General features: G+C 36.6%; 2 protein-coding genes across 2 annotated transcripts; one reads left to right on the top strand and one right to left on the bottom strand.

Annotated features, from left to right (window-relative positions):
* On the top strand, positions 1,432–2,778 carry LOC109838251. Its single transcript, XM_020406707.1, has 3 exons — positions 1,432–2,205; positions 2,302–2,376; positions 2,437–2,778. Exons 1-3 carry the CDS (start codon positions 1,432–1,434, stop codon positions 2,776–2,778), a joined length of 1,191 nt encoding a protein of 396 aa, XP_020262296.1.
* On the bottom strand, positions 7,825–12,354 carry LOC109836745 (putative F-box protein At1g19160). The gene is made up of 4 exons (XM_020404740.1): positions 12,116–12,354; positions 11,894–12,007; positions 9,141–9,236; positions 7,825–9,063 (listed from the first exon to the last, which is right to left on the bottom strand). The coding sequence occupies exons 1-4, from the start codon at positions 12,197–12,199 to the stop codon at positions 7,933–7,935; spliced, it is 1,425 nt and encodes a 474-aa protein (XP_020260329.1). The 5' UTR covers positions 12,200–12,354; the 3' UTR covers positions 7,825–7,932.

Consider the following 13,796-nt stretch of genomic DNA (forward strand, 5'->3'; position numbering starts at 1 on the left):
TGGTCTTCGTGTTTTTGCTCTCCGTCGGTCGACCGATATTTCCGCCGGTCGACCGACAATAGATCCGTTTCTTTTCCAACGGCTATTTCCTGAGCTGTTTGCTGGGGCTATTTTTATCTTTTGTTAAGGGTTTTGACTGAGAGTTAGAGTGGGTATAAATACCCTATTGCTGCTCTCTTTCAAGGGAAAGCAAAGAAGTTTTTAAACAAGGGTTTAGGGTTTTACTGTTTGTTTAAGTTTGGGTTTCTGTTTACAAAGGAGGAAGTTTTCACTGCAGATTGAGGGATTCATTCTTAATCCCCTTCATCCTCTTCTTTGTGTTCATAGAGAAGTTTTCTATCTCTTTTCTCTAGCAATTTTATTATTGATTTTTATATTCTTATTATTGCTAGTTTGCTATTTGAGTTAGATTTTATTTTACTCATTGTTACACACACATTGAGCTTTTAGTATTTACATACATAGTATAGTTGGGTGGTGAGAGATTGTAACTTTGAGTTGTGCTTTCATTGTGTTCTCATTCATAGTTGAGAACAATCATTTGTTATATTGTGCTTATTGTGAGATTCACTTTGTAATACACTTGTACACCGAGTGAGGAGTGTGTGGTGAGAGTCGAGGATCGTCCCAAGAGGAGTGGCGTCGGTTGACGAGCCTAGGGAGAGGTTATAACCGAGCACTTGAGGGAGACACGGCTAGGTCCAACACTTAGTGGGTGTAGAGTGGGATTACAAGAGTGTTGATTGTAAAGTTTTCGGTTAGCTAGAAAACCGAGTGTGAGGTGTAAACGTTGTTCGGGTGAACGTAGAAAACCCGGTTGATAGTGGATTTCTCCCCGGGAGTGGGGAGCGGAGACGTAGGACGGAAGGTCCAAACTCCGTGATCACTTGATTGTGTTTGAGTGTTCTTTGGCGTTCATTTTTATTTATGATCATATCTTATATCGTCATTGTGCATTGCTCATTACTATATCATCTACTATCTTGTTTAGATTATCTACTCTTGTGTTGTTTATATATCCTTGCACATACATTGCCTATATCTCATTATTAGGATATATCTTGTTGTTCATATTGCTTATCCTAGCTTACACATATTGTTGTATTTCATACTTGCTAGGATAACTTATTAATTAATTTTAATTGGCATATAATCAGATTAGATTAGCATAAGACCCTAATCACCCCCCCCTCTAGGGTCTAACAATATCAAGATAGATCTGAAGATGGAATTCTTGATGCAAATAAAGTTGATTTTTCTCCCTTAGAATCTTCTAGGTTTCTCCCTTAGGATTCCAGGAAGATTGCTCAAGATTCTGGTATCGCCAAGAAAAGCTGTTTATCTCAAGATAGATCTGATGTCGGAATTCTTGATGCAAATAAAGTTGATTTTCCTCCTTTAGAATCTTCTAGTGTTCTCCCACAGGATTCCATGAAGAATCCTCAAGATCCTCAAGATCCTGTTATCGCCAAGAAAAGTTGGGTGAGTTTTTTTGCTGATAATAGGAAACTTGGGAATGGCTTCAGTCTGAATTATGTGCCACCAAATGTTGAAGATTCAGTATTTTTTTTTGAGGATGAATGGAATGAAGGAAGTTCTATTTGGAAATCTTCACTTATTGGACAAGTTTTGGGTCTAAATGCCAAATTCAAAGCAATGGAAACTTATGTCTTGAAAGTCTGGGGAAATCTGGCAATTCCTAAAGTTTGTCTTCTCAAACCTGGTCTTTTCTTGTTCAAGTTTAAAAGCACGGTTGATATGAGAAGCATTTTGGAGAATGACCCTTGGTTTTTTGGGTCCAGGCCTATCCTCCTGAAGCATTGGTCAGTGGATGATGAGATAGAAAAGAGGAATGATTGTGTGTATCCTGTATGGATTCATTTACCAGGCAATGATTGTGTGTATCCTGTATGGATTCATTTACCAGGCTTGAAACTCAACTTGTGGAATGCAAAAAGTATTAGCAAAATTGCTAGTATTATTGATAAACCAATTGCCACAGACAAGCTTACAGCCAATAGACAAAGGCTTGCATATGCAAGGGTGTTAGTTGAAGTGAACATGCCCTCTAAACTACCAGATGAAATCCTTATTCAGGGTCAAAATGGGAAAAATTATCTCCAAAAGGTATTTTATGAATTGAAACCAAGATGGTGTAACTTCTGTAGAGTGGTGGGTCATGAATCAAATCTCTGTAGAAGACAGGTTCAAAAATGGATTCCTAAGAAAAACAGTAATACTGTCAATACAATGCAACCTGTTAAACCTATACATGTTCAAACTGATGTGCATGTCTAACAGGGAGATCTTCAAGCTAGGGGAAATGAGACTATGATGCAAGAGCATGTTATGGAACCTGTGCATGTTAAAAATCATGTACATGATCAGTATCATCCTGTGCATGTTGAGTAACCTGTGCATGTTACTCAAATTCAGGAGGGAGTCCTGACAAAAGGAAAAGAGGCTATGATGAATGAAGACATTTTGCATCAGAATGTACCTCTGCAAGGGAAAGAAATTGACCTGCATATGAGGAGCAATATTGAGTATCAGGAAAAACATGGCACCTGTGACACATTCTCTATGGCAAAAGGCAAAGAGGTATTGCAGGAAGGTCAAAATTACAAGGATAAAGAAAATATTAGTCCCATGAACATGAATAATTCGTGGACTCTTATTCAAGGCAATAAAGTCAGGAAGGCTACCTCAAGTTTTTCAGGAATGAACATTGATAGAAGAGATCCCTCTACGATTGATAGGGGGGTCTTTATTAAATGAATCTGTCCTTCTGGAATGTGAGAGGATTGAATAAATCCTCCAAGCAACACATGGTAAGGAATCACATAAAGCAATACCATTTATCCTTTTTAGCTCTTCTTGAAACAAAAGTTAAGGAATCTTCAATTCCCATTACTACCAAGAGGATTGCAAGCAATTGGAGTTGGGTGTCTAATGTCAGGACTTCAAGGAAAGCCAGGATTATTATTCTTTGGGATCCAAATTTTTTTGATATTCAAGTCATTAACAAGACTGATCAACATATTGATTGCTCTGTCAAATCAATAGATGGAAGATTGGACTGTATCATCTCTACTATATATGGCTTCAACCATTTGGATGCTAGGAAAGAGTTGTGGAATGATCTTAATAGCACTGCTCAAAGAATAGGGAATTTGCCATGGATCCTTTCTGGGGACTTCAATACAATGATTAGTGATGAAGAAAAACTAGGAGGAGTAAATCTTACTGAGGAGGACACTAGAGATTTCTACAAGTTTATTGAGGACTGCTCTCAAAATCACTTGAAAACAATAGGTTGTTTCTACACCTGGAATAACAAGCAGGGTGCAAACTCCAGGATTTGGAGTAGACTGGATAGAACCCTGGTCAATGATACTTGGATTAATAATTTCAACTCTAGCCATGTTGAGTACATGACTCCAAGCTTTTCTGATCACTCCCCAGGCATTGTATCTGTGTATGAGGATCAAATTCAGGTGAAAAAGACATTCAGATTTTTTAAGATGTGTATCAAGCATGACAGGTTCCTGCCATAGTAACAAATATATAACAAACTCCTGTCCAAGGACATACTATGTTCTCAGTTTACTCTAAGCTTAGAATGTTGAAAGGAGCTCTGAAGGAACTGAACAAGAAACACTTCAATAACATCAGTGAACAAGTGCAAAGGGTAAAAATTGCATTAGAGGATGCACAAAGAACTCTTCAATCAAACCCTCTCAACTCTGCTCTTATTGATCAGGAAAAGGAATGTTTCTATACCTACAATAAACTTCTTGATTGTGAGCTTTCATTCTACAAACAAAAACCCAAAATAGCTTGGAGTATGAATGGAGATAGATGTACCAAGTTCTTCCATGCAGTAGCTAAATCTAACAGACATAACAATAGAGTGGTGGCCCTTTACAATAATAAGGGTGATAAAATCATTGATGGAGATGAGATAGTGATGGAACTTGTATCTTACTATAAAAACCTCATGGGCAAATGATAAAATCATTGATGGAGATGAGATAGTGATGGAACTTGTATCTTACTATAAAAACCTCATGGGCAAAGCAGTTAGCACCTCCCCTCCAAGCATGAGTGATGGAACTTGTATCTTACTATAAAAACCTCATGGGCAAAGCAGTTAGCACCTCCCCTCCAAGCATGAGCATCATCAAAGCAGGACCTTGCCTAACTGAATCTCAAATCAGGGAACTATCAATTCCAGTGACTAAAGATAAAATTAAAAATGCAATGTTCTCAATGTCTGATGATAAAGCACCGGGGCCTGATGGTTATAGTATGTCTTTCTTCAAAAATGCATGGCCTGTTATCGGAGAAGAGATCACCCTGACAATTGAAACTTTTTTCAAAACTAGCAAGTTATTGGGGACTGCAAACTCCACTTCAATCACTCTTATACCAAAGGTACAATGTCCTAAAACCCCCTCTGATTTCAGACCAATCTCTTGCTGCAATTGTATATACAAATGCATATAAAAAATAATTGCAAATAGGATAAAACATGTTATGGGACATCTAGTGAATGAAGCACAAAGTGCGTTTGTCAAAGGGAGACAGATCTCTAGTAACATCATGTTAGCTCATGAGTTGGTTAAAAGCTATAGCAGGAAAAAAATCTCCCCAAGGGTTATGCTCAATATTGACATCAGGAAAGCATTTGACACTATTAGTTGGGGGTTCATCAGAGATATGCTTATGGGGTTGGGATTTCCAAATGTGTTGATTGATTGGATAATGGTTTGCATTACTACTCCTAAATACTCTATCTCCCTCAATGATGGACTTCATGGATACTTTAAAGGGGAGCGTGGATTGAGACAAGGGGATCCCCTCTCTCCGTATCTCTTCATATTGGGTATGGAGTATTTCTCAAGAAGCATGGTCTCCTTAAAAGAGGACATGTCATTCAAATTTCATCCTAACTGCAAGAAGCTGAAAATCACTCACCTAATTTTTGCGGATAACTTGCTTTTATTTGCTAAAGGTGAAGCAGTTTCTGTTCAAAAGTTATATCAGTGCATCAAGAATTTTGGTGCAGTCTCAGGCTTAGAGGCAAATCCAGACAAAAGTTCTATTTACTATGATGGGGTGGAGGATTCAGTTAAGGCTGATATTGCTAATATTCTTGGATTTAAAGAGGGGTATTTTCCAATAAAGTATCTTGGAGTACCTCTTATATCTAAAAGGCTTTCTTTCATGGATTGCAACCCTCTGTTTGAGAAAATCACAGGCCAATTCATAAGCTGGACCAAGAAAAGAAAATTATCTTATGCAGGCAGGTTACAAGTTATAAAAAGTGTAATACTTGGAGTGCTAATATACTGGACATCAAATTACATCTTGCCTGTAAAGGTACTTCACAAAATTGATGAGATTTGCAAGAAATTTCTATGGGGTGCAACTGATCAAACCTCCAGGAGTTCTCTTGTGTCTTGGGATAAAGTATGCTTAGGGATGAATCAAGGTAGCTTGGGGATTTTTTCAGCTCAAATCTGGAATATTGCCTCAGTATTAAGAAGCATATGGTTCATACACACCAATAAGGAGTCACTTTGGATCAAATGGATCCATGGAAAATATATTAAGAAGCATATGGTTCATACACACCAATAAGGAGTCACTTTGGATCAAATGGATCCATGGAAAATATCTTAAACATGGAAATATATGGCAACACCAATAAGGAGTCACTTTGGATCAAATGGATCCATGGAAAATATCTTAAACATGGAAATATATGGCAAATTAGAGCAAAACCAGATGACTCTTAGATGTGGAAGCAAGTGATCAAAACAAGGGATAAAGTGTTGAATGAATTTGGAGGTGTTGACAATGTGACAAACCTTATCAGGTCGTGCTATACCAATTCAAAGCTAAAACTTTCAGCATTATATAGGAAACTCTCCCCTGAAGCAAACTTAGTCCCATGGCATAAAACTGTTTGGGGAGGACTGAATGTTCCTAAACATTCATTTATCAGTTGGTTAGTAGTTCAAAACAGACTCCTTACACAAGATAGGCTAATAAAGAGGGGGATCATCAGTGCAAATTCATGCTGCTTATGCTCAGGTGCTAGTATGGAATCGAGGGATCATTTGTTTTTTGAATGTAACTTCTCTTGCTACATATGGAACTCTATCATGGACTGGTTAAATTTTCGGTGGAAATCATGCAATTTGAGATTGCTGTTGAACTGGATCAAGAGGCAAAGGAATACAAGCACAACTCAGAAGATTAGCACTGACGGCATCAATATATATCCTATGGCAAGAGAGGAATGCAAGACTTTTCACTCAAAAATTTAAAAATGCGGAGCATCTAGTCAAGGTCATCAAATTTGAAATCTCAACCATAATGCTTAATGGTGCTTCAGCTCACTATGGGGTCAGTTTGATTTGAAGAGTTAGTTACAGGGTTTGTAACTTTTTTTTTTCTGTGATCTCAATAACTAATATACTGAGTATCTTGATGTTTAAATTTTTTCATACTTGGTGGATGAATAAAGCTTTTCATTTACCAAAAAAAAAAAATTCTTATACTTCTAAAATTTATGAAACAAACAAAAATGTAGTACTTCCGTTACTTAATACTTTATAACTTTAGAAGTCATAGATTTAATCTACTTCTTACTTTAACTACTTCTTATCAACAAAACATGCCCTATGTTGCAAAAGGTAAAGCAAGTAAATTAGGCAAATTAAAAAGTAACTTCGAAAACCATTAGACTTTTTAAACCCGTGTGCCTATTCTAAAATACGAAAGTAGTAGGGCAGAAAGAGCTTCCCCAATTTTTTATAAGGGTTTTTTCATATATGTCCCTTAAACCAGACATATTTGCAAATCTACCTCCCAAATCATCAATTTTGAAGAAAGTAACCTCCAAATCAACAAATAATCAACTTTATTATAAAAATTTGACCAATCTGTCATATTTTCACATTTCATGTCAAATTTGAGAGGTTATCATTATGGGATTTATACTCTTTGACCAATATAGAATTCAAATAATCTTTCATAGTCTATATCTCAAAGTTACTTTTGATTGAGTTTCAATATACCAGCCACAGCTTCCTTCTAGACTCTTTCAAACAAAACACATGCCTACGAAACACATACAATGAGAGGATGGATAGGGAAGTGATATCGCAGATTCAAACTCCTGATTTTTTAATATTGAATCTGAATAGACATTTTCTTTTCTCCAAGGATGAGTTTGTGCATAGCCCCACTACAAGGATTATAAGAAATGACATGCCATTTTATATGGTTTAGCATATTCATATCTCTAGTAGTTGCTATCATCAATTAAACTACCTTGCATGTAAAACTAAATACTAAATAGGGTCACAATATTATCTCAAAAAAACCTATTACAGATATCAACAATGAAAACTTAACTTTATCTGACAATGTCAAAAGTAAAATTCAATGAATACACATGGGGAACAAACTAATGACTAATAGACTAATCTAAGAAGAAGGAAAACAAATTTTCAAATGCTAAAGATTTTGCATAATAACTATGTGAAAAAAGTAATCCACCAAGCATTAGTGTAAGATCTCTTGCACATAGAACCAAGAAAATGGATATTATGACTTAGAAAACAAAAAATGAATGATATACTCATCAAATCAATGACTCCAAATTTTTTTTACATAAACTGCAAAATTTTTATAGGTGAAAAGAAACTACTAAAGCTAAACAATTCTAAAGGCACAAATAAGAAATTCCATAATATACTGTAAGCGTGCAACTTAAATAGTGTTCAATTCCTCTAGTGAAATATGATGTGTAAAAAATCTAAGCAAGCTTTGAAAACAGGGTCCAATTTTCCAGACGCATAATGCCTACATCATAACTGAAATCCTCCCAAGCATTACTCACCTCCACCCTGTTTTCTACGTCTTTGAGATACCTTTGACAGCTTTTGGCGAAATAAGGCTTTCCCTGTAAAAAGCAAAATCACTTCGCTCTCCACCAAGGAAGAGTTTGTGCGAAGCTCCGCTACAAAGATTATAACAAATGACATTCCATCTTCCAGATGTGTAGTCTCTAAAGAGAATATCACCATCTACAATATCTATGACATCATCTTCATAAACCTTGTGCAAACTTGAGAGGTCATCATTATGGGATTGATATTCTTTGACCCATGTATTATTCAAATAGTCTTTCATAGTCCATATCTCAAAGTAACTTTCGGTCGGGTTGCTGAATGTAAGCCAAAGCTTCCCCCCAGACTCCCTTAAACTGGTGTACAACATATTGGAGGATAACAAGGGATGGGGGAGTGATATCGCTGAACCAAACTTCTCATCTTTGATACTGAATCTGAAAAGACATCCTTTTTCTTCTCCTTGGAGATTACCTCTTGCAATCCAGTAAAGGGCTTCATGAAAGAGAACAGGCTTATAACAACTCCATATTCCAAAAGGAGCTTCACCAAGGTACCTCCATTCTCTAGTGCCCACAGTATGGATCTCACAATGTGCAGGATGTTGAGCGGGATGCCTTCCAATAGAAAATAATCTAACTATCTTGTATAGCCCCATATTCATGTCAACACCCAGACCAAAACTTTCATATACATAGGCTCCACAATGACTATTGTTTTTCTTTGGAAGTTTCTGAAGTTTCCGAGTCATAGGATTTAACAAGTATATATCAGGTTTAGGACCTCCGTTGCCGTAATGAAGACAAGTCAAGCCATCGACAAAATTTGATAACAGATAATAGTTGCTACCAAGATTAAGCCTGTACGAAATCTTCGTAGGATTCCTCGCATCGCCCATACTGAAGTCATACAGCTCTACTTTACCATTAAAAATGTGTTTATCAATAATTATGTAGCTCGCGGATCTCGCGTGCAGTGATCTCAGGAAAAGGGCATCGTGAGTTAGAGAAAACCATTGCTTGCAGGCACAGAGGAATTTCGCAACAGAATTCACAGGTAGTCTTGAGAGAATGTTGGCCATGATGTCAAGTGGTAGCAGAAGCCATGAGCAGCAAGTTTCAGTTTTAGTTTCAGTCTATATAACACACAAATATTTTAATATTAAACCTTAATTATCAGAATCAACTTTGTAATAGAAATAAAAAAAAGGACCTGAATGTTGTTCTTCTTCTTCTTGGAGCCGTCTTCTTCGACTTGTGATGGGGTGATGCTCTTCTTGTTCTCCATGTCGGCTAGGTTTTCGAGCGCCTGCAGTATTTCAAAAAAAAGGGTGATGCTCTTCTTGTTCTCCATGTCGGCTAGGTTTTCGAGCGCCTGCAGTATTTCAAAAAAAAAAAGTTTTTTAAAAGGGAAAGAATAAAAGCTTTTGGTATTTTCTTACTACTTTACAAACCAGAAGACTTGTCTACGGGATACTTTTTCTACTTTCTAAATCAGAAGAAGAAGAAACCAGGGTTGTGTTTTTAATTTTGATTTTTTTGGGGGAAAAATTGGGGGTTTTAATAGTTTTTGTGAAATAAGCAGAAGGTTCACCTCGTAAAACTAATTCGATTCCGCCGCTGTCGACGAGCTAGGGTTTGCAGCCTCGGGCGCACGAGGAAAACCCAACCATCAACAATAGAGAAATCTATTCCGCCTAGCCTCCAAATCTTAGCATTTGGAAAGGGGTTGTTCTACAGGGACCCCAATCCATGGGACCAGGAGGGGACAGGTGAGCTGTCACCTCCTGGTTGCATGATCTACTGTTCATGAACAGTAGATCATGCAACCAGGAGGTGACAGCTCACCTGTCCCCTCCTGGTCCCATGGATTTGGGGTCCCCATGGAATTTTTCATTTGAAAAGTATTCCTCAAATCATCAATTTTGAAAAAATGCCCCACCGATTTTAACAGGCCAATTTGTAGCTACAATATAAAAATTATCAATAAAATAATTAAATTTATATTCATCAATTTGACGATTTATATTGATTCTAGAGGCACCTTCGAAGCTGATAGTGTAAGAGTTAGTTTTACTAATATTTAGATATTAGTTTTTCAAATATATATGCAAATAATCTTTTTTTTTCCTCAACTTTATTAGTGTTCGGCAACTTCATACTAATATTGGTCCATCTACTTTACCTTTTCTTAACTTAGGGGCTGTTTGCACTAGTAGAAAAATAGGTTTCGCTGACGGCAACATCACTGACGGGACAATGCCGTCAGCGATGTTTACATCGCTGACGGGATTAGCCGTCAGAAATGTTGCTGTCACAAGTTTTTTGATACCGTCAGCGATGCAAACATCGCTGACGGGATATGAACATCGCTGACGGGTAGCCCGTCAGCGATGTTGGCTGCCCTGTTCTAAAATTTCCCCCTACACTTTATATCAAGGGAGTTGAATTTTGGAACTGATTGCTCCACAAATTGACATTGCCTGTATGTGTGCATGTATGCATGTTGAGCCATTCAGAGGTACCCAGTATGCTACAGTTGCAGATGAAATTAGAGGTGTGGCAAGCTCCGATCCTGTTCATCGCAAGCTTTTTGTTCGTGGGTTGGCATGGGAAACTACTTCAGAAACCTTGTGTGCTGTGAGTGCTATGATGTTTGCTTTTTGATGCTTGTGTGTTGGGAGTGCTTGATTTCTTCACCATTACACAATTGCATCTTCTCTTTTGTCTTCATAATACCTTATGCATAACTTTTCTGTTACTTCAAAAAAATGTAGCAAATTATTACATAGTGATTTATGCTTGACGTTTTTGGATATATCCTCATTCAGTATTATAAGTGAATATGTAATATCACAAGTAATGGTATTATTTATAGTTTTTGGATATATCCTCATTCAGTATTATAAGTGAATATGTAATATCACAAGTAATGGTATTATTTATATTATTCATGTAGATTTATAATGGCTTTTATAAGTGAATATGTAATATCACAAGTAATGGTATTATTTATATTATTCATGTAGATTTATAATGGCTTGCTGGTCAAATTTTACCTTCTAACCTTACGCCAACATCAGCTTAACCTCAACCTGACCAAGCCAACACAGGCTGACTGTATTACCTTGAGAATGCTCATGCCTGATTTCACTTCCTAGTGCCAACTCAGTCTTAATGCAAAGTTTGAGGCAAAGCCGAGACTCTCCTGCCTCACTAACAGTTTAAACCTGAGCTTCCTTTTGTAAGTCTAATTCTACTTTCTTATGATAACCTTTTTTTCCAACCATTTTTAGGAAGAATGAATACCCAAAGAGGCCCCCTCGATTTTATGAAGTAACAAATCATTCGAAGGAGAGGCTGGATGTTTGGATTGACAATCCTGATAAGTTAAAAGTTCTTATTTTATTTTATGCTTCCCATCTTCTGAAATTACGTTGGTACTTATTTAATCTAATATTGCAGGTTGATTATACTTTCTATAACGAGTGATATCAGAACGATTAAGTCAGGGGTACTCTGCATATATTTTTGGTCTTTGAGTTGCATGTTTTTGCAGTCTTTCAAATGCTTTCAATGCTTGATATTCTTACTTTTTTCTTACATGTACTGATGTACATAAATTTATTTGCATCTTAGGTATTTGTTGCGCCATATAGTTTGAGATTCCCACGTATTCAACGTGTGAGATATGACAAACCATGGCATGAGTGCCTTGATCTGCAATGTGAGTATTTATGTCCATAATTAACTTTTACCTCAACATAAAGCTTAATGTCCGCTTAAAGATTAAGGAGTTAAGAGAAAGCATTAATTTTCTTAAAACACCTGAAATCCAAGTTCATGTATACCATAGTGTATCTAAACACTAAATTTAAAATCCTTTTGACTTTAAATCAACATTCCAAATTCAAATCTTAGTTCCCAAACGCAGCAATCAATTTGGCAAAATGAAAAGATAAAGACCTGTAGATTGTTCCCGTTGTTTCCAGTGATTCTCTGTTTCTTGTTGGGGTCATCTTCTTCTTGTGATGGGTTGATATTCTTATTGTTCTCCATGTCTTCTAGGTTTTCGAGTACCTGCAATTTGTCAGATTTTTTTTCTTTTCAATGGCTGAGCAGGGACAAACTTAAAGTTTCAAAGGGCAAGCAGGGGCTGGAGCAAATAAAAAAGATTGAAAAAAAAACCTGAAATCTGTTCTTGTAGTTTCCAGCGATTCTGCGTTGCCCATTGTCTTCTTGTGATGGGTTGAAGCCCTTCTTGTTGCCCATGTCTACTAGGGTTTTGAGCGCCTGCAATTTTTCAATTGTTTTTCTCTTTAATGGAAATTCTATTCGGCTTTTGAAATCAGAAAGAAGTGAGAGAATGTTTAAAGAATAAAATTCTATTCGGCATTCGGCTAATATGGGAATCACCCTGACCTAAATCTAATCTGATTTGATAGGTTTAGTTTTTTTAGAATCCTAACTGAATATATTAAAGGGTTTTTTGTTTTTAGACCCAATTCTTTACTCTGATTTATCTATAAACCCAACAACTTTCTTTTGTATCATTTTTTTGTTTTTAGACCCAATTCTTTACTCTGATTTATCTATAAACCCAACAACTTTCTTTTGTATCATTGAACCCAATTAACTTTATGTATTTGTCTCTAAACCCAAATAGTATAATTTAGAGTTAAGATATCTTGTATTTGTACATTTCTCAAGTAAAAATCCCAAAATACCCCGCCCTCTATCTCCACAAAACCAGTTCTCTCTCCTCTCCGTTCTTTCTTTGCCCTTTTTATAACCGAAGAAAATGAAGAAAACCCCCTTCTTCCTCTGTTCTCTCTCTGTTCTCCATTCTATCTTGATGCCCATCGGATCCCTTCTTCTCTCCTCTTTCAATTCCTCTACAACTAGTCCAATTTGAGTGAAAATCTGAGTCCTAGTTTAAGCCCTAACTTTTCCATTATTTTCTTTACGCCACCACCGCCGCCATTGCCGACGTCGAGGTCTTGAACTCTAGCCGTGATGCTGACAGGCGTCTGACTGCTACCATTGTCTGACCACTGCTATTGCCCAACCGCCGCCGTCACATAAGACCGCCATTGCCTTACCACTACTATCACCTAACACCGCCGTCACCTAACACTTCAACTAACGTCGTCATCTCCTTTAGTGTCTCAACTAGAGCGTATCCCCCTATAATGGTCAACCTGACTGCCGGCGGCTCACTCTCAAGCCTCCACCCCCTTCTCTATAAGTAATCTCTCCTCAAAATTCTGTTTTCTAGCGATTGGTATTCTATCAGTGTGTGCTACTTCTTCTTTTTTTTTATTTCAGTTTGCATCTTATTTGTTTAGTTTAGTTTTATTCTTTTTCCATAGAGTGGTCGTCCGTAGTATATGGTAGAATATGAATTCCTCATTCATGCAGTTGATAAAATTTAGTGAAGAGATTTTATTTTGCCTAGAGATGTGAAATAGGTAAATATATGGTGATAGAGAGTATAGTTGATGGCATAAAGGTAGGTAGAAAGAGAAGAGGTAAAAATATCAATCAAATATGTAGCATTCATGGGATTGTAAATGCATATCACAGTACGTAAGTTTTTATAATATTGTGATTTTGTTTACACTTTTTACAAACACAATGGGGATGCTAGCATATTTAACAAAAACTAACAGCTTCTATGTAAAAACTTGACATCTTGATGATTGTAATGTATTTCTATATGTAATTACTTGATTACCTATAATTTACGGTAGTTTAATGCCAAGTTTATATATAATTTAGACCATAGAAAAGTATTTTGAGATTAATGAAGAAAATGTTGCTGTAGATTAATTTGATATTGTATATATGTTTGTAAAGGATAGAAGAT

Source organism: Asparagus officinalis, chromosome 4 (genome assembly GCF_001876935.1).
Source record: "Asparagus officinalis chromosome 4, Aspof.V1, whole genome shotgun sequence".
Classification (NCBI taxonomy): Eukaryota; Viridiplantae; Streptophyta; class Magnoliopsida; order Asparagales; family Asparagaceae; genus Asparagus; species Asparagus officinalis.

Coding starts and splice junctions, on each gene's coding strand:
- LOC109838251 (XM_020406707.1), top strand. CDS start 1,432: ATGAAGAATCCTCAAGATCCTCAAGATCCTGTTATCGCCAAGAAAAGT. Junction 2,206..2,301: donor CAAATCTCTGTAGAAGACAG/GTTCAAAAATGG, acceptor CATGTCTAACAG/GGAGATCTTCAAGCTAGGGG. Junction 2,377..2,436: donor CTGTGCATGTTAAAAATCAT/GTACATGATCAG, acceptor ACTCAAATTCAG/GAGGGAGTCCTGACAAAAGG.
- LOC109836745 (XM_020404740.1), bottom strand. CDS start 12,199: ATGGGCAACAAGAAGGGCTTCAACCCATCACAAGAAGACAATGGGCAA. Junction 12,008..12,115: donor ACTACAAGAACAGATTTCAG/GTTTTTTTTTCA, acceptor GACAAATTGCAG/GTACTCGAAAACCTAGAAGA. Junction 9,237..11,893: donor ACAACGGGAACAATCTACAG/GTCTTTATCTTT, acceptor GAAATACTGCAG/GCGCTCGAAAACCTAGCCGA.